This window comes from Perognathus longimembris, chromosome 22 (genome assembly GCF_023159225.1).
Source record: "Perognathus longimembris pacificus isolate PPM17 chromosome 22, ASM2315922v1, whole genome shotgun sequence".
In the NCBI taxonomy this organism is placed as follows: Eukaryota; Metazoa; Chordata; class Mammalia; order Rodentia; family Heteromyidae; genus Perognathus; species Perognathus longimembris.
Window position 1 is genome coordinate 29505792 of NC_063182.1, and position 27640 is coordinate 29533431.

General features: G+C 42.7%; 1 protein-coding gene across 1 annotated transcript; it reads left to right on the top strand.

Moving 5' to 3' along the window:
- Positions 1 to 10634: 10634 nt before the first annotated feature.
- Positions 10635 to 26921, top strand: LOC125339954 (cytochrome b-c1 complex subunit 2, mitochondrial-like). Its single transcript, XM_048331313.1, is given in 6 exon segments — positions 10635 to 10721; positions 18966 to 19098; positions 20406 to 20594; positions 20840 to 20914; positions 25338 to 25979; positions 25982 to 26921. Coding segments are annotated over 6 exon segments (1908 nt in total). The 3' UTR covers positions 26764 to 26921.
- Positions 26922 to 27640: the final 719 nt, after the last annotated feature.

Consider the following 27640-nt stretch of genomic DNA (forward strand, 5'->3'; position numbering starts at 1 on the left):
CTGTTCAGCCTACAGCCATTCTGCTGCCTGTGTTTTCTAGGAATTATACATTTTGTCTGCAAAAACATGTAAAATTATTTTCTTTCCTTGATTAGATGCTAATGTGTGTATATGACATTTTAACACCTATAAAGGATATTAAATGCTACTACATACCTGAGTATAATAATTACGTGATGCATAACAATACAATATTCATTCAAAAATTCCTTATTAACAATAATTTTACCCTATATTTTTATTCTAAAAATAATACTCAAATGAATATGCTTAAACATTATTATTGAACACTATCATTGTTCTTGCCTAAGAATAAATTTAAGGAATAATTGGTTAAACTATTTGATAATTATATATAAGATAAAATAATGTATTATAAAATAATATAAAATATAGAGTATCATGCACTACAACAACTTTACTAAAGTTTCTTCACATGGTCCACTGCTTAACCATCTCAAGGTTAGCGTTGTTTGGTTTTGGGGGGCGGGGGTTGCTATTTCCTGCCTCTTTAAAGAAGGTAAAGATCAGGGTCATGCTTGTTATCATGGAATGTTTCATCTGGATGGAAGTGACATGTCGATGCTACAAAGAAAGCTTTTTGAATCAGCATATCTACCTAGACTTGGGTTAGAATCCCCTTGAGCTTTGTTTCACATCTGTGTCTATTTTGTGAAGAATGCTGGCTTCTTCAATATTTTATCATTTGTTCAGTTTTTTAATTTATTTTTTAAACAATGGACCGCACCTATTTGTATGCTTTTTGAAGAACATATATTCAAGGAAAAAGAGATCCCATCACATGAGCACATTTTCAAGTAATCTTTTACATTTTTGGCTGTATTTTGGGGGAAAAAAGTTCAATCTTTGTTACTCCGAGTTTTCTGTGTTGAAATTTTATTTATTTTTTTATTTTTATTATTATTATTATTATTTTTTCTTTGGCCAGTCCTGGGCCTTGGACTCAGGGCCTGAGCACTGTCCCTGGCTTTTTTGCTCAAGGCTAGCACTCTGCCACTTGAGCCACAGCGCCCCTTCTGGCTGCTTTCTATATATGTGGTGCTGGGGAATTGAACCCAGGACTTTATGTATACAAGGCAAGCACTCTTGCCACTAGGCCATATCCTTAGCCCTTAAAATAACAATTTATTTATTTATTGGTTTGTTGTGTTGGTTCTGAGGCTCGAACTCTGGGCCTCAGCACTGTCCCTGAGCTTCTTTTGCTCAAGGCTACCACTCTGCCACTTGAGCCACAGAGCTACTTCTGTGTTGAAATTTTAATCCTAAAAGCCATACATGAAGAGGGGAGTGGAGGGGAGTCTTTTGGGAAGTAATTGGTTTAAGAACACTGAGTCCTTCTGAACAGACTAGTGGATTGATCCGTGTTCAGGATGAAGCTTTGCTGTAAAAGCAAACCCATCTGACAAGTCTGTGCTGTTTCATCCTCTGACGCCCTCACTCTGCACTGAGGTAAGGTGCAGCTAGGAGGCCTACAACAGCTTCCGGCGCCATGCTGCTCTGGTTCCAGAATATAGCAATATGTTTCCCTTTTAAGTTACCAGCTCAAATATTAAGTAATGGCAAAAGACTCTAATATTCCGTATGGTGCTGTTAAATAGTAAAGATTCATACTTATTACCTTGAAAATGTCCGGTATTTGTCACTTAAAAAATTCATCTGTGAGATGACGCTAAGAGAAATGAAATCCAAGCCATGGAAATGAGCGGTTTATCATTGCTGTTGTTATTTTCAATGTACCCTGTGAAATTATGCCTTTTCCTTTTGTTTTTCTTCCCCATGCTTTTACCCCTGATGTCACTGTAACTGACTTTGTTACTATGGGTATTTTATATACATTCATTGGAACTAAGGAAGGGAAGGGGAACATCAAAATGGAAAGACAAAAGGTAAAAGCTAAACCAATACAACAGCAATACTTAAAAGAGTATATGCTGCAAACGGACTGTACAACGTGGGCTGGAGGATTGGGGATTAGGAAAACTGGGAGAAAAATGAAGGAGGAGGTAACAAGTTTGATAAAAAAAAAAATGTACACACTGCCTTGGGTATGAACCTGTAACACCTCTGTAATAATTTTGAAAATAAATAAACTTTTAAAAAGAAAACAACATTCACATGTGTACAAATACTTTAAAGTATTTAAAAGCTTCAAAAATGATTCATCTTACCAGTAGCACACATCGTTGGAAATTCATGTTAAGTTTTCAAACAATTTGTTCACATGGGAGCCAGAGACCCCACCCCCCACACACCCACCCCCACCCCCACCCCCCACCCCCCACCCCTGGCCCCGCGACCTCGCCTTCTGCTGGCACAGTTCCATGCGAATGGAGCCTCCCGGGGCCGGAGCTGGGGCGGTTCTGCTGCCTGCCTACCAGTCTGGGCAACACCTTCACCGCCGCCGTGGTCATGTACCATTTCTACCGCTGCTTCCCTTCTAGCAAAGTGGTTTTCATGGCACCCACGAAACCCCTGGTGACACAACAGATGGAGGCTTGCTCCCAGGTGATGGGTATTCCGCAACCCCACAGGGCCAAACTGACAGGTTCTACTCAAGCTATCACCAGGAAGGAAATAGGGTCCCGCAAGAGAGTTCTGCTTCTTACACCTCAGGTCATGCTAAATGAACTTCCTAGAGGAGCTTGTCCCGCTGCTGATGTCAAGTGCCTAGTCGTTGATGAAGCTCATAAGGCTCTTGGAAACGATGCTTATTGCCAAGTAGTGAACCAATTTCGTGATGGTGGTGACAACACATTAGTCTCTACCTGTGTTGGTGAAGAAGGTTTGAATATTGGGGAAGTTGATCTTATAATATGTTTTGATGCCCAAGAAAGCCCGATTCCCTTAATACAAGGAATGGGGAGAACTGGCCGTAAACATCAAGGCAGGATTGTGGTGATCCTTGCTGAAGGGCATGAAGACCGGGGGATTCAACTCAATACAGAAAAAGTGCTTTTAACGCATACTGTTATAGCTGTGCTGCATGTCACAAAAATCGTGTATGAAAAATCGTGCAAGGTGTATGAATGTTCCAGCCCCTTACACACCTGCAATCAAGTGCAACTATAAATCATACTGAAAAAAGTTTACCATCTGACCAGTGGATAATACTTTCAAGAAATTTACTTTGCTTACCCTTTGCAGGATTCTAAGCTAAGTATTCGCACTGACAATTGTGTGCGTGTTTTGTTTGTTTTTATGAATCTGGCTTATTTTGGCTAACATGGTGATCTCTAGTTCCATTCACTTTCCAGCAACCAATCTTTACAGCTGAATAATACCTCTCTCTCTCTCTCTCACTCTGTGTGTGTGTGTGTGTGTGTGTGTGTGTGTGTGTGTGTGTGATATAATTTATCCCTGGGAAACCTAGAATGTCCTCATAAATTAGATCTTGTGAACAGTGCTTCTATAAGTATAGGAATGCAGGTCTCTTTCTCTTTTATAGATAATATTTTCCATTCCTTCATGTATATGCCCAAGAGTGGTGTAGAAGAATCAGTTTTGTGGTCATGATCTCTCAGTTTTCTGTGAGACATCCCTATTAATAACTAAGTACATAGAAAAAGGAAAGAAGAAGCAATATAGAAAGCGGATCCACAGAGAGAAAGAACAGAAAAAACTAGAATGCTGGTAAAATAATCTTAGGTTAAATGATTACAGCCAAAGATGAAATTACCGTTAAAAGAGACTGGCCTCAAGACAAATGCTCCTGATTCTTTCCTGCTTCACAAACCTCTTCCTTTCTCCATGACTTTCACAAACAGCAAATAGAATCGCTGTCTGTGTTGCTGTTTCAGGAGAGAAGACATCTTGGGATTTTTAGAAGCAGGAGGAAGACCTCAGATTTAGACTTCAAAAAGGCTATTCTAGCTCCAGGGTGGAGAGAGCGAGAGACAGTGTTTGACTTTCTTGAGGAAATCCCGTTCCAGACATGGCAGTATTGACACTTGCATTTCTGCCACCTTGGAGTAATGGTGCAAAATAATTAACTCCAATCCTGCTTCTAATCCTTACCTCATTCTTCACGTTCTTGAGGGTAAGTCATGCCAACTTTGCTAAGTCAAATTGGTCCTGGCTTTGGTTATAGCATTTCTTCCAGTGACTCGAGTGGTTAGTTGTGAAAGATCTGCCTTCAAAATGAAAACTCTTTTACGCATCCATCAAGAAGCTATGCCTCTTAGTCTCACCATTGCATGATAAGCATCTAGCAACACAGTCACACACATGCACAGACAGGACATGCACACACATGCACACACACACACGGCACACTATGGGTCAATGCAAATTCCTCTCCTAAAATCTAATATTCCATTTATGTTCCTAATGATTGGCCAGCCAAACAGGCAAATTCTGAACCAAGGAAAGATCTAGCATGTGTTCATTTAAAAGACCTGGGTGGTCTTTATGTTCCAGCATTTCTAATAAATGTAGTATGTTTCCAAAACCAAAATGAAATAAAAATAATGTCTATGACTTTGAACAAAATATTCCTCAATTTCACTCTCTTCATGTCCTCCTAGGCCATTATTTGAATCTGAGCCACTCTTTTCTCTTGCTTGGACTTTCAATTGAATTAACGGGCCATTAAACTTTCAGACTTCTTTCGGAAGTGATCCGTCAACAGAGATGGCATTTGATGTGCTAAGTTGCTTTTGGAAATATAAGATACATATTGTTGCCATTTTTTCCCTCTTCAAAGAACATCAGACTTGGAAGTGCCCCATGGCTTACAGACATCTCTATTTCATGGCCGATCTTAGCAAATCTCACAGTTCTACACACCATCTTTATGCCAATTGTTCCTCCATTGGTGAATCAAGCTGGTTCTTTTACTAGAACTTCGAGCTCCTAATCAACTGCTTATTTAGCAGCTTAAATGGGTGCTAAATAGTCCCACTGGCATTCTATGTCTCTAGCTTTATCATCTTCTTATCTTTCTCAAGAGTTAATGGGGACTGCATTCTTTCAGTTACAAAGTAGGCCCAAAACCCCAGAGCTTTTCTGGTGCCATCAGCCCCTCAGTTTGTCCTACCAGTCTTGCTTTCAACACATATTTAGACATTAACTGTGCACCTCAGGACCTCCAACTGCTGTTTTCCCATACATTTTTCTGTAGGTATTGTGTAATAATTTCCTACCGGGTTTCCTGTTTCTGCTCTTATCCCTATGATAATCTAACAGCAGTCATCGAAATCTCACGGACAGCTAAGTTAGACAATATGAGTTTTGGTCCTCTTGCCCTGCTTAGGACCTGTCTCATTCTAAGTGAAAGCTCAACTCTATCAGGCCTTGGTGGCTCACATCTATAATCCTAGCTACCCTGGAGGCTGAGATCTGAGAATTACAGTTCAAAGCCAGCCCAGGCAGGAAAGCTCCTGACACTCTCATCTCCAATAAACCACCAAAAAGCCAGGAATGGAGTTGTGATTCAAGTGCTACAATGTTAGCCTTGAAGGAAAACGTTAAGGGACAACATCCAGGACTGGAGTTCAAGCTCTAGTACTTGCGTGGGAGGGGAAAGAAACGGGAAGAGAGATGAAGGGCAAGAGATGAGTGATACAATGCAAGTCTATTATATACATGCATAAAAACATCACAATGGAACTGTCATAACCCTCCAGGCAGGGAAATTCTGGAACCTGCTGTGTCACTGCCTACCACATAAAAGGGGGCATGGCATTAAGCCATTTGAGGAGAAAGGGAGGAGCCCAGGCATGGGCACAGAGACTGAACATGGACTCAGAAAAGAAGAGCCGGAGGCCGGCCTAGGGACAGGACAGACGTGACCCGGGCCTGGGGGCTGGACAGATGCCACCCGGGCCTGGGGGCTGGACAGATGCCACCCGGGCCTGGGGGTTGGCCAGATGCCACCCGGGCCTGGGGGCTGGACAGACACCACCCGGGCCTGGGGGCTAGACAGACGCCACCCGGGCCTGGGGGCTGGACAGATGCCACCCGGGCCTGGGGGCTAGATGGACGCCACCCGGGCCTGGGGGCTAGACGGACGCCACCCGGGCCTGGGGGCTGGACAGATGCCACCCGGGCCTGGGGGATGGAGAGATGCCACCCGGGCCTGGGGGATAGACAGACACCACCCGGGCCTGGGGGCTAGATGGACGCCACCCGGGCCTGGGGGCTGGACGGACGCCACCCGGGCCTGGGGGCTGGACAGATGCCACCCGGGCCTGGGGGCTGGACAGATGCCACCCGGGCCTGGGGGCTAGACGGACGCCACCCGGGCCTGGGGGCTAGACGGACATCACCCGGACCTGGGGACAGGACATATGCCACCTGGGCCTGGGGGATGGACAGATGCCACCCGGGCCTGGGGGATAGACAGACACCACCCGGGCCTGGGGGCTGGACAGATGCCACCCGGGCCTGGGGGCTAGACGGACGCCACCCGGGCCTAGGGACTAGATGGACGACACCCGGACCTGGGGGCTGGACAGAGGCCACCGGAATGGGGGCTAGACAGAGGCCACCCGGGCCTGGGGGCTAGACAGACGACACCCGGAATGGGGGCTAGACGGAGGCCACACGGTCCTGGGAGCTAGACAGACTCCACCCGGACCTGGGGGCTGGACAGAAGCCACCCGGGCATGGGGGTAGACGGACCCCACCCGGACCTGGGGGCTGGACAGACCACCTGGGCCTGGGGGCTGGACAGACAAAGACAGGCCTTGGGCTGGACAGACAGATGGACGCAGGCGGGCCTGAGGGCTGGAGAGCCCTAGCCTGGCCTGAGGAGAGCTGCAAAGTAAAGCCACAGCGCCGAGGGGAAACAGCAGCAGATGGCGGAACCGAGCCGACCTGAGCCCAGGAGCTGAGAGCCACACATGGCGGCGGAGGAGCGGCGGGACAACAGCTCACACCTGTATCGGAGCAGCTGGACAACACCTCACACCTGTATCGGAGCAGCTGGACAACACCTCACACCTGTATCGGAGCAGCGGGACAACACCTCACACCTGTATCGGAGCAGCGGGACAAAAGCTCACACCTGTATCGGAGCAGCGGGACAACACCTCACACCTGTATCGGAGCAGCGGGACAACAGTACAAACAGGTGTCGGAGTGGCGGTACAACAGCACACACAGGTGTCGGAGTGGCGGTACAACAGCACACACAGGTGTTGGAGTGGCGGTACAACAGCACACACAGGTGTTGGAGTGGCGGGACAACAGCACACACAGGTGTTGGAGTGGCGGGACAACAGCACACACAGGTGTTGGAGAGGCGGGACAACAGCACACACAGGTGTCGGAGTGGCGGGACAACAGCACACACAGGTGTTGGAGTGGCGGGACAACAGCACACACAGGTGTTGGAGAGGCGTGACAACAGCACAACCCTGGTGAGGAGCAGCACTAACAGCAGTGAGGACACCAGCACTAAGACGCCGCCGGCGGAGCACCTGGCCGGCGGAGAGGAGCGGATCCCCCTCCTTGCAATAAAGCTTCCCTTTTCTTTGCCACACCTGGATGTCTGCCTGGTTTCTGGCCTTGTCTAGACTCGTCTAACAGTCAGGACATCAGGGTGAAGTTTGCATGGTACCATATAGTGTGGAATCCAATGGGAGAAGTTCATCTTGAATGGGGAAAGGCTTGTTTGAAATTGACAACTGACAGGGGAGGCTCCTTCTAATAGCAACAGGTCCTGGTTGTGATTTTGCTCTTAAGAATTCTCCATCTCACTACTTTGGTCAGGAATTTTTTCTTTATCTTCTCTCCCTCATGCATACACTAAAGCAGGGCACCAATGGCTCACACCTGGAATCCTAGGTGCTCAGGAGGCTGAGCTCTGAGGATCAAGGTTCAAAGCCAGACTGGGCAGGAAAGTTTAGGACACTCTTAATTCAATTCACCACCAAAAAGTTAGTTTGACATTAGGATTTAAAACTAGAAAAGAAAATCCCTAACATTATCACTAATCTCAGAGTTAAAGACAAAAAAATCCCAAATGCCAAACAAGCATCATCATCAAATACCCAAATATTCTGCCATGAAGTAAAAGAATTATTTTCAAAACTTAAATTTTATTTACAATGGTTTTAATTGCTTGAGCATTAAGTATTTTAAAAGAAATGTATATGCCTCTTGTTGGTGTGTGTGTGTGTGTGTGTGTGTGTGTGTGTGTGTGTGTGTGTGTGTGTTGGTCCTTGTGAAGTTTGGAGAAAGAAAGGGAAAGAAGGATGGAAAAGAGGGAACAGAGGGAGGGAAAAAGGGAGGGAGGGAGGGAGCAGAAGGAGGTAAAGAGGGAGGGAGGGAAGGAGGGAGGAAGGGAGGGAGGGAGAAGAAGGAGGGAAAGATGGAGGAAGAGAGGGAGGGAGGGAGGGAGGAAGGGAGGGAACACAGGGAAGGAAGGAGGGAAGGCAGGCAGGCAAAATCAACCATCAAACTGCCTGCCCAAGCTGTTGAACCAATCAATGGCTTTAAGCAAGTTAACTTTCTGGGATTCAGCACCCTCCTCTTCAATAGAGGAAAAATAATGGTCTACTTAAGGTACATGTGAAGATCAATGGCCCACATACAAAGCTAGAAGCTCCTCAGATACAGAAAAGCGTTAAGTAGATCTGTGACATGAGTCACAACCTAGGAACAATATTCTTCCCCGTTTAAGTTACTAAATTCAGCACTGCAGGGTGCATGTGTGTAAGCAGCTCCAGCCACACAGGCAGAGAGAACGTGAAAGTCTACCTGGCGACAATGTTTCTCAATATCCCTGATCCTATTAAGACGATCCTCAAATTTCAACTGAAGCAAATCTTTGAGGAGCCCAAAGTCCACCTGGAAGGATGTAATCATCTAAAAATGAAAAGCATACGTTATTGTAAATGCATAGTCCAGCGACTTCACTGCTCTTGAGCGTATGGCCTTGTATCTGACTAGAATCTGGTTGGGCTTTCCAAAATTCCTCTCAGATGCCATGTACTTAGGAAATTTCATTTATTCTATCTTTTGGTGTCGATCTGGGCTTTCAGAAAGAGAGTTAATTTGCAAAATAAGGCATACGATGGCTTGGATAGGTTTCATTCCCTCCATAGCTGATGGTGACGTTTAGTCCCTGTGGGGTGAGAGGCATGGACAAGATGCAGGTATTGCGTTTGTGATGTTCAGGAGTCAACATTAGATCATTGGGAGAGGTACAAGGAGGGAAGGCAGAAAGAGAAAGACAGAGACAGAGACAGAAAGACAGACAGACAGACAGAGAGAGTACTAGGTAGTGCCTGCAAACCGTGTCTTAAAGAAGGTTCTCCAAAGCTGACACCCACCCCCTCTCTCGGCATAAGTTTTATTGTAGGAAAATACATCCGCACTTGAGCCACAGCTCCACTTTTGGCTTTCTGTTGATTAGGAGGAGATGGAAGTCTTCCCAGGCTGGCTTCAAACCCCGATCCTCAGCTCTCAGCCTCCTGAGTAGCTAGGATTACAGGTGGGAGCCACTGACACCGGGCTCCACACCTCCCAATACCACCTAAAGCCTATGAACCAAACCTCCATCATTTGGGTATACCAAGTTCCAAAGCCCTAAAGCTCTAAAACTTTGTTGAAACCTGTCTTTATAAAAGAAGATAGTAAATTGGCAAGTATGTTGGGAAAAGACCTCAAACGAGTGAAAGGCAAGCAGTGGAAGCAGGGGCAGGGGTCTTGGCAGCATCTTTCTAAGTGACTAATGTGTGCGTCCTCTGACTCCCAGAAGTGCCAGTTAAGAACTTACGCCCCACGTTTGCTGGCCCACAAATCAGAGGAATTGTGCATCACCACAGTGAAACATTAGAAGCTGCCAAATGTACATTTTGTGACATTAGATATGCTGGTGAACTAAATGTTTGAAGTTTTCTTTGGAAGGGGGGCCGACAATGAAAAGGAACCCAGGAATTTGGGTCGACAAGGCAAAACCTTTGCCCCTTGAGTGCTGGAAGTGAAATACCCAAGTCACAAGAAGACCACCACGGAGACCACCGAGAGCCAGACGTTCCGAATGCAAAAGCAAGGCTGTATTCAGGCGGGCCATGGCTCGGGCCTCGTCCTACACTCTGACACAGCAGAGGTAAGGAGGAAGGCCCCGAGTTGAAATTTCACAGGGTTTATAAAGGCAAAAATCACAGAGGTACAGTAATCAGGTGTTCGAACAAAAGGATGTGGCTAATCTGAGTGTTTCGGGGCTAGAGACATTCTGGGGTGGTTAGAGTTAACAGGGGGCTTCCTGTACAGTTACAGCAATCAGGTGTCCAGACCAGAGGATACAGTAAATCTGATTGTCTCAGGGCTAGACACATTCCTGGGTGGTCTGGTTCTTTATGATAAAAAATAAATCTAGGGAGATGGGAGGAAGACAGCAGAGGAGCTGCAGTGCACTAGCTCAGCTCCCTCCAGCATCGCAGTTTTTTCATCCCATAGAAACTTTAATACTAGAAACACAACCAGAGTGAGTTTTAACAGTGCAGGGATTCTGGCCAGGAAGGAAAAATCGACTTTGCTCATCTGAAAACACAGATTCGAGCTCTGGGCGGTATCTCACTGCCACGCCAGTGCCAGCGCCGGCACAGCGCCCGGCACAGAAACCGGCACTCCACGCAGGTTAAGCACACAGCAGAGACCAGGCAATGGCTGACACGGACGACCTGAAATCACAGAGAAAGCGTGAGTACCCCACAAATGATATTCCCACTCGCGCCCACAGTGCAGCTTCTGCAAGGCAGCCCCTCCCCCACTGCCAGAGCAAAGCGCCATCTTTGCCACTGGCATAGGGTCAGACCAGATTGGAACTAAAGCGGGCCTGGGAAAAGAGAGGTCAGAGTAGCCATCTTTGAAAAGGGCAAGAGGGACAGAACAGTGAGAGGCAGCTCCGCCCAGAAGAACGCCCCCTGCCCAGGCGGGAGGGGGGTCCTGGGCCATGGCTGATCCAGAGGCGCCCCGCCCTGCTCAGTCCACAGCCGATTCAAAGGCAGGCTGTAAAAGCCAAGGCCCTGCAGCAGACAGAGGAGCAAACTGAAATCTGCCAAACCCAGACAATCAGCAATATAGACTGCAGACCATCACAAGGAAACCAGAGACTGGGGAAAGACCACCCAAACAAGGAAGACTCCATTTCTTTTTCTTTTTTCTTTTCATCATTTTTTAAACTTTAAAAAAAAAATTTTTTTTTCAATTCGGAAACGTCATCTTTTTTTTTTTTCATGTTTCCTATTATTACCTGTTTGTTTTATCAAGTTTTTTTTCTTTTCTGTTTGTTTGGGTTGTTCCTTTTCTGATTTTTTTCCTTTTTATTTTTTTTAATAATTTTTCTCTGTTGTGTGCATCTGTCTCCCACTATTTTTACTTTATTTCTCTCTTTGCATTCTCTTTCTTTAAAAATTACTTTCCTATGAAGAACACTTCCACTCTTTTCTGCTAACTCTCCATTATCTATCATTTCAACCTTGTTCTCTCTACTGATTCTACTCTTCTCCACATTTCCATGTCACTGAAACTAAACCAAAATCACCACCTCCCCTCCCCAATACATTTTACTCTATTCTCTTTACTACCTCCAACTTACCCTCCTGACTTACTGCCTGGACCTCCAGTCTACATTGACTCCTGGTTATTGGATAGAGGGTATCCCAGCTTAATCTGAGTGAATCAAAGTGAATCATAGAGAAAGCCAGTCCTAAAAGAATCTAATATAAAAACAAGAATTGCTTATAGGGTTGTAACAGTAAATAATTAACTACTGAATACAGGGCCCAGGATCAGTTGTTATATTGAAATTGTATTCTTTAGGAACACCAAATCTAATTTCATTGACTGGTATACAGGATATCTGTACATAATTGTGAACTTGTAAGATTTACACAACAGTGCTTGGTTTGAGCTGCTTTGGGTCTTAAACGGTGCTCACAGGTGCTGGTAGACTGGCATCCCCAATTCAAATGGGTAGAAGAAACACAAGAAAGATGGCAAACAATGAAGTCTTATCCCCCACTCAAAACAAGCTGGAAGCAGAGCAGTCAATCAAAGACATAGAAGAGAACCCTTAAAAAGCTATACAAAGTCTACTGATAAACATGATAAATGAAAAGTTTGAATCTCTTCAGTCAATTATTCTAGAGCATGAGGAGGCAAAGCAAAAATTAATGGAGAATTTCATGGCATCCACAAATAGAAAGGTAAATGAACTTCAAGAGTCAAATGAAAAGATAACCAGCTTAAAGATTTGAGAGACTACTCTCAAAACCAAATTAATGAAGTTAATGAAGTAAACAAGTCCTTACAAGACCTAAGAAATCACATGGAAATTATCAGGAAATACCAGTCAGAAGCAAAAGAGATTCGAAATCAACTAGTTAGCCTACAGTCCCGACAAAGTGAAGCAGAGGATCGAATTTCAGGAGCTGAAGATTCCTTAGATTCTATGGAGAAAGATTGAAAATCAATACAAATCCAGTTCAATCAACAAAACAGATCGCTACAGGAGATTCAAGACACGATCAGGAAGCCCAATTTAAGGATAACAGGTATTGAGGAAAACTTGGAGAAAGAGGTTAATGGGATAGGCAACCTATTTAACAGAATATTAGCTGAGAACTTCCCAAATATCCAGAAGGAAAGGCCAATACAGATACAAGAAGCATTTAGAACCCCAAACCGACCAGACCAGAATAGGACATCCCACCGACACATTGTGATCAAAACAGGTTCAGTAGAGTGAAAGGCAAAAAATACTCAAAGCTGTTAGGGCAAAGAAAACAATTACATATAAAGGAAAAGCAATCAGAATTACCCCAGACTTCTTAGCAGAGACCATGAAAGCAACGAGAGCCTGGAATGAAGTATACCAAACACTAAATAAAAATAACTACCAACCAACAATTCTGTACCCAGACAAACTCTCATTCATAGCCGAAGGTCAAATAAAAGTCTTCCACAATAAGGAAAAACTGAAACAATATATCTCCACCAAACCAGCTTTACAGAAAGTCTTCAAAGATGTACTATACAGGGATAATAATCAAGATCCCAACACAGACAGACAAATGAACCCTAATTAGTAAACATCACATCAAGAAATGGGAAGACACAGCTTTAAACAAGATAGTGATAGTGAAAGGAACATACGATCATCTCTCAATCCTGTCAACAATAATGGACTTAATTCTCCAATCAAATGACATAGGCTCATAAGTTGGATCAAAAATCAAGATCCATCTTTCTGCTGCCTCCAAGAGACACATCTATCCAGCAAAAGTAATCATCTTCTAAAAGTGAAAGGCTGGAAACAAATCTGTCAAGCAAATGGCCCCCATAAGCAGACTGGAGTTGCAATCCTAGTATCAGACAAAATTGACTTCAAATTCAAAAAGGTAAGAAGGGACAAAGAAGGTTACTACATACTAGTAAAGGGATCTCTCCTACAGGAAGATACAACCATTCTAAATATCTACACACCAAAAGCAGGAGCACCCAACTTCATCAAAAAAACACTATGGACTCTAAAAACACTCATAGACCCAAACACATTGATAGTTGGGGACTTTCTAACACTCCACTATCACCTCTGGATAGTTCAACATGCCAAAAACTGAACAAAGAAACCACAGAACTAAACAATTGCATAGACCAACTAGACTTAATCGACATCTACAGAATATTCCACCCAGCAAGGACAGAATACACATTCTTTTCGGCAGCACATGGAACGTTCTCCAAAATAGATCACATCTTAGTGCACAAAGAAAATCTGTACAAATTCAGAAGTATCAAAACCATTCCCTGCATTCTCTCAGTCAAAGGGTAAAATACGAGAAAAAGCAACAAAAGCAATACTTGCAAAACTGTTTGGTGTAAGTGAACTGAACACCTCGGGGGGGGACAGGGGGAGGGGGAGGGGGGTATGAGGGACAAGGTAACAAACAGTACAAGAAATGTATCCAATGCCTAACATGTGAAACTATAACCTCTCTGTACATCAGTTTTATAATAAAAACTTTAAAAAAATAAATAAATAAAATAAAATTAGAGCTCAACTCAATCAGCCACCACAGAAATTGCTATAATTCATGGAGACTAAACAACACACTGCTGACCCATCAGAGGGTTATTTTAGAAATTAAAATAGAAATTCAAATGTTTATGGAATTTAACCAAGTTGAGAACAGAAAGTACCAGCTCTTTTGGGACACAGCAAAGGCAGTACTCAGAGGAAAATTTATATCTCTGAGTGCATACATCAACAAACTGGAGAAACATCAACTCAATAATTTAAGGAAACACCTTAATTTCCTTGAGAGAGAACAACAAGCCAAACCCCAAATCAGTAGACCGAAGCAAATAATTAAAATCAAATCAGAATTAAATCAATTAGAGACAAAAAAAAAAAAACCATCGAAAGAATCAACAAAACAAAGAGTTGGTTCTTTGAAAAATTCAACAAGATAGACAGACCCCTGGCAAACCTGACCAAAAAACAAAGGCAGCACACTCAAATAAACAAGATAAGAGATGAAACAGGTAACATCACTACAGAAATAACTGAAATTCAGAAAATAATAAGGGACTGTTTTGCAAACCTTTATGCCAACAAATTCAAGAACTTGGAAGAAGAAATGGATGATTTCCTAGAAAAAATTCATATCCCCAAACTGAACCATGAAGATTTAAACCTTCTAAACAGACCCATATCCAGTATTGAAATATAAACGGCAATAAATGATCTCCCATCCAAGAAAAGCCCAGGTCCAGACAGATTCACTGCAGAATTCTACAAGACCTTCAAAACAGAACTCAAACCAATATTTCTCAAACTCTACAATGAAATTGAAAGAGAACGTTCACTACCACACTCATTCTATGAAGCCACTATAACCCTCATCCCCAAACCAGGCAGGGACTCAACACGGAAAGAGGACTATAGACCGATCTCCCTGATGAACATAGATGCAAAAATTCTCAACAAAATTCCGGCCAATCGACTTCAACAGGTCATCAAAAAAATCATACACCACAATCAAACTGGATTCATCCCAGGGATGCAAAGTTGGTTTAATATATGCAAGTCAATGAAGGTATTCCACCACATCAACCGGAGCAAGGCAAAGAACCACATGGATTTATCTCTGGATGCGGAAAAAGCGTTCGATAAAATCCAGCACCCATTTATGCTAAAAGCCCTGGAAAAACTGGGATTCCAGGGAACATTCCTGAATATAATCAAGGCAGTTTATGACAAACCAACAGCAATCATAACTCCAAATGGTGAAAAACTAAAGCCAGTCCCGTTAAAATCAGGAACAAGGCAGGGATGTCCACTCCCTCCCCTGCTCTTCAACATAGTACTAGAATTCCTAGCCAGAGCAATCAGGCAAGAAGAAAATATAAAGGGGATCCAAGAAGGTAAAGATGAAGTTAAACTTTCTCTCTTCGCAGATGACATGACCCTATACCTAAAGAATCCCATAGACTCTACCCCCAAGCTACTAGAGCTGATACAAAACTTTGGCAAGTCGCAGGATATAAAATAAACCTTCAAAAATCAACGGCCTTTCTCTATGCCATCGACCTGAAGACTGAGGCTGATATCAGGAAAGCAACTCCCTTAGCAATAGCCCCCCAAAACATAAAATACCTAGGAATAACCTTAACCAAAGAAGTGAAAGACCTCTTTGAGGAGAACTTTAAAACCTTGAAAAACGAAATTAAGTTAGAACAAAGGAAATGGAAAAACCTCCCATGCTCCTGGATTGGGAGGATGAATATAATCAAAATGGCAATATTGCCAAAGGCTATCTACAAATTCAATGCAATACCCATTAATATCCCAACACCATTTTTTGATGAAATAGAGGGAGCAATCCAGAAATTCATATGGACCAATAAAAGACCTAGAACTGCAAAAACAATCCTAAGCAGAAAGAACAGTGCTGGAGGAATTACAATACCCAACTTCAAGTTGTATTATAACGCTATAGTAATAAAAAGAGCTTGGTATTGGCACCGAAACAGGCCTGAAGACCAATGGAACAGAATTGAAGACCCGGGAATGAACCCACAGAACTACGCCTACTTAATCTTTGATAAAGGGGCTAAAAGAATAGTTTGGAAGAAAGACAGCCTCTTTAACAAATTGTGCTGGAAAAACCGGCTCAACACAAGCAACAAACTAAAACTAGATCCTTATATATCACCCTGCACCAAAATCAATTCCAAATGGATTAAAGACCTCGAAATCTAAACAGACACCCTGAAAACACTAAAGGACGGAGTAGGAGAAACAGTTGAGCTCCTTTGCGCAGGACGGAACTTCCTTAACAAAGACCCAGAAAGGCTACAAATCAAAGAAAAGATGGACAAATGGAACTGCATCAAACTTCAGAGCTTCTGCACAGCAAAGGACATAGCTTGCAAGATAAACAGAAAGCCCACAGACTGGTAGAAGATCTTTACCGGCCATTCAACGGACAAAGGCCTCATATCTAAAATACAGGCAGAACTAAAAAAATTACCTTCCTCCAAAACAAAACCGCAAAGAACCAATAGCCCCCTCATCACGTGGGCTAAAGACTTACAAAGAGACTTCTCTGATGAGGAAATGAGAATGGCCAAGAGAAATATGAAAAGTGCTCTACATCACTGGCCATAAAACAAATGCAGATCAAAACAACATTGAGATTCCATCTCTCCCCAGTAAGAATGTCATATATCAAGAAAACTAACAAGAACAATTGTTGGTGGGGATGTGGCCAAAAGGGAACCCTACTTCATTGTTCGTGGAAATGTAAACTGGTTCAACCACTCTGGCAAGCAGTATGGAGATTCCTCAGAAGGCTAAATGTAGAACTCCCCTATGACCCAGAAACCCCACTTTTGGGTATCTATCCAAAAAACCATAAACAAAATCACAGTAAAGACACCAGCACAACAATGTTCGTCGCAGCGCAATTTGTCATAGCGAGAATCTGGAACCAACCCAGATGCCCCTCCGTAGACGAACGGATCAGGAAAATGTGGTACATATACAAAATGGAATTTTATGCCTCTATCAGAAAGAATGACATTGTCCCATTTGTAAGGAAATGGAAGGATGTGGAAAAAAATATACTAAGTGAAGTGAGCCAGACCCAAAGAAACATGAACTCTATGGTCTCCCTTATTGGGAATAATTAGCACAGGTTTAGGCAAGTCAGAGCAGAAGATCACTAGAGCCCAATAGCTATACCATTATGATCACATAAGATGATGCTATGGAAAATGAACTCCATTTTATGGAAAGGATTGTTATATTACAGTTGTAACTACGTTCAACATCCCATGTGTATCTGTAGTTTCTACTATTGATGAGTGTTCTTGTATCACCTTCTTCTGATTGTATATACACTATCCCTGTAATCTTATCTACGTATATTGAAAACCGTGTATACTGGAATTAGAATTAGGAAATTAAAGGGAATACCAAAATTGAGAGACAAAGGGTAAAATAAGAGAAACAACAACAAAAGCAATACTTGCAAAACTGTTTGGTGTAAGTGAACTGAACACTTCAGGGGGGGAAAGGGGGAGGGGGGAGTGGGTATGAGGGACAAGGTAACAAACAGTACAAGAAATGTATCCAATGCCTAACGTATGAAACTGTAACCTCTCTGTACATCACTTCTATAATAAAAAAGAAAAAAAATGTAAATTAAAGAAAAAATTTTTAAAAAAAGAAATGCAAATCAAAACAACATTGAGATTCCATCTCACCCCAGTAAGAATGTCATATACCAAGAAAACTAACAATAACAGTTGTTGGAGGGGATGTGGCCAAAAGGGAACCCTAGTTCATTGTTCGTGGGAATGTAAACTGGTTCAACCACTCTGGCAAGCAGTATGGAGATTCCTCAGAAGGCTAAATGTAGAACTCCCCTATGACCCAGCAACCCCACTTTTGGGTATCTATCCAAAAAACCACAAACAAAATCACAGCAAAGACACCAGCACAACAATGTTCATCGCAGCGCAATTTGTAGTAGCGAGATTCTGGAACCAACCCAGATGCCACTCAGTAGGCGAATAGATCAGGAAAATGTGGTACATATACACAATGGAATTTTATGCCTCTATCAGAAAGAATGACATTGCCCCATTTGTAAGGAAATGGAAGGACTTGGAAAAAATTATACTAAGTGAAGTGAGCCAGACCCAAAGAAACATGGACTCTATGGTCTCCCTTATTGGGAATAATTAGTACAGGTTTAGGCAAGTCACAGCAGAGCATCGCAAGGCCCAATAGCTATACCCTTATGATCACATAAGATGATGCTAAGTGAAATGAACTCCATGTTATGGAAATGATTGTTATATCACAGTTGTAGCTACTTTCAACGTCCCATGTTTATCTGTAGCTTCTACTTGATGATGTTCTTGTATCACCTTCCTGTGATTGTATCTACACTACCTCTGTAATCTTATCTGAGTATATTGGAAACCGTGTATAGTGGTATTAGAACTAGAAAATTGAAGGGGAATACCAAAATTGAGAGACACAGGGTAAAAAAAGACAAACAACTACAAAAGCAATACTTGCAAAACTGTTTGGTGTAAGTGAACTGAACACCTGGGGGGGGGGGGGGAAGGGTAAAGGGGAGGGGAAGGGGGGTATGAGGGACAAGGTAACAAACAGTACAAGAAATGTATCCAATGCCTAACGTATGAAACTGTAACCTCTCTGTACAAGTTTGATAATAAAAACAAAAAAAGAAAAAAAACCAAGATGTATATGTGTATATGCATATACTTGAACGATTACACTTATTATATTTTTATATCATCTATGCATATATTACTTTATAACTAGTCATACACGCATTCACTTTCTTCTGCCTTTTTTTCTGCCTTTTTTTTTAAAGATTATAAAATTGGATTATTGCAAAAGAAAATTCAAGGATAACCGGTTAAATTCTTACCCCCATGCTACCCAGTACAAGCGAGAGGCGTTAGCCACTTTGATGTCAGGAACTGAGACGCCCAAGAAGCCTGCGCCTCAGGCCGTTACCGGAAGGCAGAGGGGCCGCGCGGGCCTCCACGCGGGCCTCCACGCGGGCCTCCACGCGGGTACAGGAAGCAGGGACAGGGCAGCGCCGGGATGGGAGCCCGGGCCACGACACTGAGGTATCATCAGGCAAGTGTGGCAAGGGCGAGGAGGATGCCGATGCGGGCTGTGCAGGTGATCAGAGACGTTCAAATTTACGAGCAACTGCCTGGAGTGACAGCAAGATGCAAGGCCCGCCTTTAATGAAGAGCTAGAAGTTCATCAAGTTTTCCCCTTGTTCCGGGAGGGCTCCGAAGCCCACTCCCACCCTCCCGCCTCAGCTAAAGCTGAAGCTGAAGCTGATGGAGCAGGTGCACCTGTAGTCCGTGGCTTACTGGTGGATGGAAGTCCTTCTAAGCAGCCTCAATCTCCCAGACCGCCCATACACCGGGCTCTGTATTGCAGGTACAATTTCACTATCGTTCTAAAACCCAATGCCTCTGCACAATGGCCATTTCTTTCCCCCAGACTTCACTCAGCATTGAATCTGACCGCTATTCCTTAATAAAATCCTTAGAGTCAATTACTATGAAAGATCAACCTACCAATCATCATACATAATACAGGGTTGCATCTTCTGAATACTCTTTAAGTTCTTAAAACGTCTTCCACCCCTCCAAATCAAAGGGCAGAAATACTTTGGATTTTTGTAATTTTTTTTTTAAAAAAAGGAAAGAAAAATCTATCTTCCTAAACTGAGGCTTCTGTCAGCTTTAGCCAAGAAAAGAGATTTTTGTCTGTTCAAACCCTTGAAAACAAGGGCTTCTACTAGAAGCAAAGACCCTTAGATCCCAGATGCAGGTGCCATTATAATGAACAACCAACTATTATCTCATAGCTTCTATTGAAGAGTTAATTCATGCTCACTTAGTTCCTTTAAAAATATTCTTTGGAAACCATTACTATTCCTGTAGACATATACTCAAGTTACAGCTCTTTTCATAAAAATAAGACCTAGGCATGTGTAGATCTACTTCTTGGCTAAATTGAACTAGCACGGTATACATGGATGGACCTGACCACTCAGCTGACTTGCAACCCCCGGCATTCCACGCACCCTGCACCCCGCGGAGGCCAGGTCTCAGCAGATCAGCCACACTTCAACCCAGGCCTAGCCCTGTTCATTCAACACTGGGAACCAAAGCTGAAGGTTTCCTGTGAGCCTGAGGCAAAGGCAAAGGGGAACCCCCAGAGCTCACGCTTGTCTGGGTGTCACTTACCCAGCGAGATCCTAGGAAAGCTCCTCATTCACCCCGAGCGGGGAGACGCCTTTTCTCCTTTGCTCCTCGCCAGTCCGTGGGGGAAACAGATTCACTGGTCCTCTGTGCAGGTTCCGACAGAAACAACCAGCCATCCACCACAGCCACAGAACGCAACCCCAAACCCCCCACAAGAACATCCCCCCGCCCCGCACTGGAGCGCGTGGCAATCGTGAATACACTGCTGTGGGAACTGTCTCAGGCCTTACGAGCTCCTAAGATCACATCAAGCTCACTACATGACACTAAGATTTTCTTAAGTAACAATGAAGGATTATAGAAGAAAAGGGCATCATGTGGTACTGAGGAATTTATAGATACCTATACTCACACTATGTTGATGTTCAACATCTTCTCTACATGTGAATCTCTCCACAGTCTGCCATGGTTATAGTTAGTTCAGAAAAAGGGACAAATTTGATTTTTCTGTATAAAGGAAAGTTTGTTTTCAGTGCCGGTTGTGAACAATCACATTCTGTGTAAGCCAGCATGTTTTCTAACGTAGAACTGAAGGTGGACCATGCTCTTTTCAAGAAAAGGCAAGTTGATACACTTGGCAGTTCTTGCTTAGCTGTAGCAGGTGGGTCTAACAGGATTTCCCTAAGAGATATTTCTGTTTCCTTAATTGTATGTTTCTCCTCCACCTAAGTTTAGTGATGAACGTCACTCTCTAAGGACTGTATCTTAATAAAAGTATACCTTTGTTCTCTTTTCTGCAATGCAGAACTGCCTGTGTTCTTATCAATGATTACAGTTTGGGTCAATTTGAAGATAGGTTTCCCTCTATCCTTGGGTTGGGAAGAAGGCTACTTGTATAGTTAATCAGTAAGGCTAACCAGTGACTTTCTTGGTCAGCAGTTTCACATCATTGCAGGAGGTTGCCTAACAACCGTGCTGGGATTCAAGTCCACTGGGTCTGTAGCTGCTTTGCTCATTATGCTAATCACCCGGAAGAATGCTCAGCTGGACTCATGCCAGCCCTCCCAGCACTTGGGGGCCAAGGCAGGAAGACCTTGAGTTGGAGGCCAGTTCCAGCTACATTTCAAGTTCCAAGCCAGCCTTGTCTATACAGTGAAATAACATCTTAAGCATTTTCTTAGATTCTGAATTAGATCTTCCAAGGAGTTATCTACGATTAGCATTCTTTCCTACATACACCATATTTTGGTTAATGGCTTCCCATACATGTGCACATGATCTGGCGTGTGTACTGTACTTATAAATAAAATCAAACTTCCACAAAGTAGAGAAAACGCGCGTCCTTGGTTTCCCTGGGCCTGATTTACTTCACCTCACATAATTTTTTCCACGTCCATCTATTTCTTTGCAAATGATATAATGGGATTCTTCCTATTAAATGAGTGGGTCAAGGAGGGGATAAGGAGAAGAATGTAACCGTAATATTCAATGCACATCTGTGACACTATGAAAACTGAGGAGATGGTTGAGGTTGTTTTCCCTTGATATATGCATGTTCATGCATAGAGGAGATATCTCTGGAGTCTAAGCCATCCCAAGCCAACACTCAGCCTACGAAGAAGGGGTGTTAATCTTTTACAAACCCTAAATATCCCATAGTTGTGTTCTCTGCTCCTAGTAAAAGGAAATCAAAACAGAATATAGATGAAATAAACAGAGCTGGGACAGTTGTATTCTGCTTGAGTATTACCTTCATGATTCCCAGCTCCAAATAGTCTCCTGCTGCCAGCCGTGTGTCCTCACTAACTGAACAGGAGTTACCTGCAAGAAGTCGAAAGAACAGACAAAACTAAGGGAAGTCAGCCAAGGCTCCCAGAACCTTTATCTTGGAGTAAGAAAATAATTCTTTCTCTTTGTGGAAAATATTTCTTTGATCTTCTCTCTTAAAATCAGGGGTGATAGGACCAATTGATCTGACAATCCCTTGAGGAACAAACCTTCTAATTTTCTTTGAAGAACCACTATTGTTATTTAAGAATATCTCTTTAAGTTGTACGGTCCCTAGGGAGCAAGAAGACAGTAGGTGACAATAAACAAGGAAGGGAAATGATTTTTGCAATTCATGCTCTTATTAATGAAAATAAAAAAAATCTATTAAACACATATTCCAGGTAGGTATTTCCTGAAATTCTAGAGTGGGACAATTCTTTCCCAGAGGCCTTTCATAGCAAATTCTCTGCTGTGAGAAGCAGCCCAAAGTGCACTGGCAGGATTAACCTGCTGCTGTCCTCAAATTCAGAATTTATCTAGTAAAATGACCAAAAAGTAATTTTCTATTTGATTAAAATTATACAAAATACATTTCTTTTTCTCCATTCACTGAAGCAGTTTATGAATACAGTGCATCTTATTCAACATCATCACTTTCAACATTTTCACCCTCCCCTCCAAACCTTCCCTTTCCCTTACTTAATCTCAGGTCATGTATTCTTTTACCTTTTAACAAGGTAGTTAATATGTACAATGCACATTAACCCATGACATCCCTTCAGTATCTTCACACCCCCTCCACTCACCCTGATATTGCTCAATCCTGTGGTATTTACAATGGATACTAGCCTGCATTTTCCCCTGTTCCCCTTCATTCTATGCCTCACCCCCTTGTCCCTCTCTGCAAGCACGCATTTCTTGGCTCTTACTTCGTTGGGCTTGGGCTTAGTCTTTTTAAAGAATTACACTACTTGTGTTCTGCATACAGTCTATTACAATGCAGTACTTCCATTTGTAACCACTTGCTGTTTACTTGTAGATTTATACTCACATTCTAGCTCCCACAAATGAGGGGAAATGTGCAGCTTAGGGTTCTCTGGGTCTGACTTACTTCACTTAATATAAAATTTTCCAGGTCTTTCTATTTCCTTACCAATGCTACAATATCATTCTTTCAGTTGGATGAAGAGAATTCCATTGTGTATACATACTACATTTTCTTGATCTATTTGTCCATTGATGGGCATCTGGGCTGAATCTGTATTTTGGTTATGGTAAACATTTCTAATCTCTGTGTTTTAATACTAGATTTCCAATATTCAAGAATAAATTATAGTCTTTGGGTAGCTATATTTAGTAAATTGCATGATAGAGTTGAATTCTTACCATACATTACAGAGTTGAATTTTTTTGGGGGGAGGGCAGTCCTGGGGCTTGGACTTAAGGCCTGAGCACTGTCCCTGGCTTCGTTTTTTACTCAAGGCTACCTCTCTGCCATTTGAACCACGGCGCCACTTCTGACCATTTTCTGTATATGTGGTGCTTGGGGAATTGAACCCAGGGTTTCATTTAAGGGAGGCAAGCACTCTTGCAACTAGGCCATATTCCCAGCCCCCAAAGTTGAATATCTTGAAATGCCTCTTCATCCAAAACATCAATGCAACATTAAATTATCATTCCGTTAAATTCTAACTAGTGCTTTTCAAATGAAAGGATTATTTTCTTGTCTTTCTTATATAATGTTTTCCCCATTAACGATTAAGTATTTTTGCAATGTTTCACCAATGTGTTCCTAGATTCTTAAGTTGTTCCAACAGGTAAACATTCATCTGATATGTGTGTTTAAATTTTCATTGTATTCCCCTCTAAAATCTTGTAGTAAATCCCCTATTAAAAACTATTCAAGGCTGGGAATATGGCCTAGTGGTAAAGTGCTCGCCTCTTAAACATGAAGCCCTGGATTCAATTCTTCAGCACCACATATATAGAAAAGGCCAGAAGTGGCGCTGTGGCTCATGTGGCAGAGTGCTAGCCTCGAGCAAAAAGAAGCCAGGGAGAGTGCTCAGGCCCTGAGTTCAAGCCCCAGGACTGGCAGAAACAAAAAACAAAGTTAAATACTATTCAAAAGTTTCACAATGATATGCATGAAAAGTTTGTGCCTGTTGGCCATCTCATTTTCTTTCAATGCAGAACCATGTTGTATATCTTCACTTATATCCAGAGAAACATTTGATTTCATATTCAAATTTGATAAAACTTTAGGTAAGTTTTCCTGGTGTTGAAAATATAAATATCTATAGTTTTGTGGTCAGCATGCTTATTCTCATAACTGCAATCATAGCTTCGAAGTGTCTATGAATTGTATTCTTTTCATTTTAATTATATTCTAAAGATGATGTACAGAGGGATTACAGTTACATATGCAAGGTCATGAGTACATTTCTTGTCCAACATTGTTACGACCTCCCTCTATTTCTCCCACTTTCCTTCTCCTCTACTCCCCCTCCAGAATTGTAAAGTTCATTTCCAACCTAGAGTTCTGTGAGTATGATGTTGCATTGGTTCACTTTTTCTCATTTGTTTCACCATTTTGTTGTTCCCCTTCCTTCCCCAAATCAGATAACCATATGGACAACATACAGCATACCAAAATCAAAAACAGTGACAACAGGGGATAACACAAAAGGGGAAAAAATGAAAGTAACATATACATTTTCTAATACTACTTTTTGTGAATAAAATGAGAATTGTTTCCTTTCAAATACTTATGGTATGATAAAGGCAATTCATACTCAGATTACTAAGAATAAAGTTTAATCAGACCTTCTTGCACTGAAATAGGAACACCTGTGCCTATATTAAGTGTGTCAATAAAATGTACACTTACCATAAATATCCACCATGCAAAATAAATAATTAAAAACAAAGACTCTATTCACTTCATTTCCTCATACCTGATATTTCTTAGAAAACATAAATTAGGCACTTTATATAGCTGTGCATATATGTATACACAATATACATTTTATCTTTCAAAGTGCTAAATTCAAATAAGAAAATATTACAAGTTTATTTGAATTCATAGAGACAAAGCTCAGTTTCTTATGAATTTTCATTTGCATACTAATTCAATATGTACTCTGCTCAATCTATAGCACTCTATGTTGATTTGCTTGTTTGTTTGTGTACAGTTTTTTTGTACCAATAAGGGAACTTGTACTCAGAGCCATTCTTTCTCTCTCTTTTGTTCATGTCTGGAGCTCTACCACTTGAGTCATGCCTCTACTTCCAACTTTTTTGCTGGCTGATTGGAGATAAGAGACTGCAGGCACCATCTTCCTTGCTCCTGGCAGCAGTGACGGTGGGTCACTGCGATTTGAACCATGAAGTTGTTAACCACAACCGTTCCTTCTCGAGATTTGATTCCCTCATGGTTGTCCCCAAAGTGAAAGCGGCGGCTGGCCCTCCAGGAACACCTCTACAGCCTCAGGACCTGGAGTTCACCAAGTTACCAAATGGTTTGGGGATCGCTTCTCTGGAAAATCATGCTCCTGTCTCAAGAATTGGTTTGTACATTAAAGCCAGCAGTAGAAATGAGGACTTCAGCAACCTGGGAACCTCTCCTTTGCTTCGTCTTGCATCTAATTTGACTACAAAAGGAGCTTCCTCTTTCAAGATAACCCGTGGCATTGGAGCAGTCCGTGGTAAATCACGTGTGGCTGCGACCAGAGAAAACATGGCATTCAGTGTGGAGTGCTTGCGGGATGATATGCAGATTCGAATGGATTTCCTGCTCAATGTCACCACTGCACCTGAGTTCTGTCGTTGGGAAGTAGCTGCTCTTCAGCCTCAGCTAAAGATCGACAAAGCTGTGGCTTTTCAGAATCCACAGGCTCCTGTCATGGAGAATTTGCATGCTGTTGCTTACAGGAATGCCTTAGCTAATTCCCTGTATTGTCCTATGGGATTGGAAAAGTGACATCAGAGGAGTTGCATTTCTTTGTTCAGAACCATTTTACAAGTGCAAGAATGGCTTTGATTGGAATTGTTGTGAGCCATCCTATCCTAAAGCAAGTTGCTGAACAATTTCTGAACATGAGAGGTGGGCTTGGCTTGTCTATTCCCAAAGCCAAATACCTTGGAGGTGAAACTCCAGAGCAGAATGGACACAGCCGTGTCCACGCTGCCATTGTAGCAGGAAGTGCGGCCGAAGGCAGTAAGGAAGCAAATGCTTTTGGTGTGCTCCAGCATGTCCTGGGTGCAGGGCCGCATGTCAAGAGGGGCAGCAACAGCACCAGTCTCCTCCACCAGGCCATTGCCAAAGGAAGTCAGCAGCCCTTTGATGTTTCTGCTTCTAATGCCAGTTACTGCGATTCTGGACTCCTTGGAATTTACACTATCACCCAGGCTGCAGCTGCTGGGGATGTCATCAAAACTGCCTACAACCAAGTGAACGCAGTTTCTCAAGGCAAGCGTTCCAGCACAGATGTCCAGACTGCCAAGAGGAAGCTGAAAGTTGCATACCTCATGTCAGTAGAGTCTTCTGAGGGTGTCCTGGATGAAGTTGGGTCTCAGGCTCTCATCACTGGTTCTTAGATGCCACCACCTGCTGTGCTTCAGCAAATTGACTCTGTCACTGGTTCGGATGTCATAAATGCTGCGAAGAAGTTTATTTCTGGCAAGAAGTCAATGGCAGCAAGTGGAAATTTGTGCACTACCCCTATTATTGATGAGTTGTGACCCGGAAGCAGTCACTGCAGGGTAGACACTCATTAAGAGAAACCCTTCAGCATCAAAAATTCCTAACACGAATCTTCTCCTCAGTGAAGTAGAATACCTGAAAGCATATCAGGTCATTAGCTCAATGGCCTAGAGTCAATAAAACTTTCTGCTGAAAAGAAAAAAAAAGAGACTCCAGGACTTTTCTGTCCAGACTGGCTTTGAACTACAATCTTCAGATCTGAGCCTCCTTAGCTCTCAGTTTTATTGTTGTCTTCTATTTTCCTCTATGATCTATGAAAGGTAGGAGTGAACATGCTGTATTATGTGGATTTACTTGTAACTTGACTTTGAATTCATCTTTTATGAGTCCCACTGATAGGATTCAGTACATGAGCACAGACAATGTGATCATGAGCTGTTGTTCTTTGCACAGGAAATGGCTTTGTAAATGGCCAGCCAATGTGGCTTCCAAGGTTTCTTCCAGGCTGCAAGATTCCAGCATGAGCAGCGCACAGATGTAACAGAGCAGCCTCAGCCCTGCCGGGTCTGCGACTCCCTTCACAGAGCTGTGGGTGACTGTGGCTCATTGTTGCTGGCAGCAATAATGATAACTAGGGACAGTTGGTCTAAGAGCAGAATTCCTCTGAGATGCGCAGGTGGTTATCACCCATGGTGATGCCTGAAAATGTTTACATCTGGACAATTCTACTTTAAAATGAACTTAATATCACCTTTCTAATGTCACTGTAATTCCTCCCCTGTTCAGCCTACAGCCATTCTGCTGCCTGTGTTTTCTAAGAATTATACATTTTGTCTGCAAAAACATGTAAAATTATTTTCTTTCCTTGATTAGATGCTAATGTGTGTATATGACATTTTAACACCTATAAAGGAT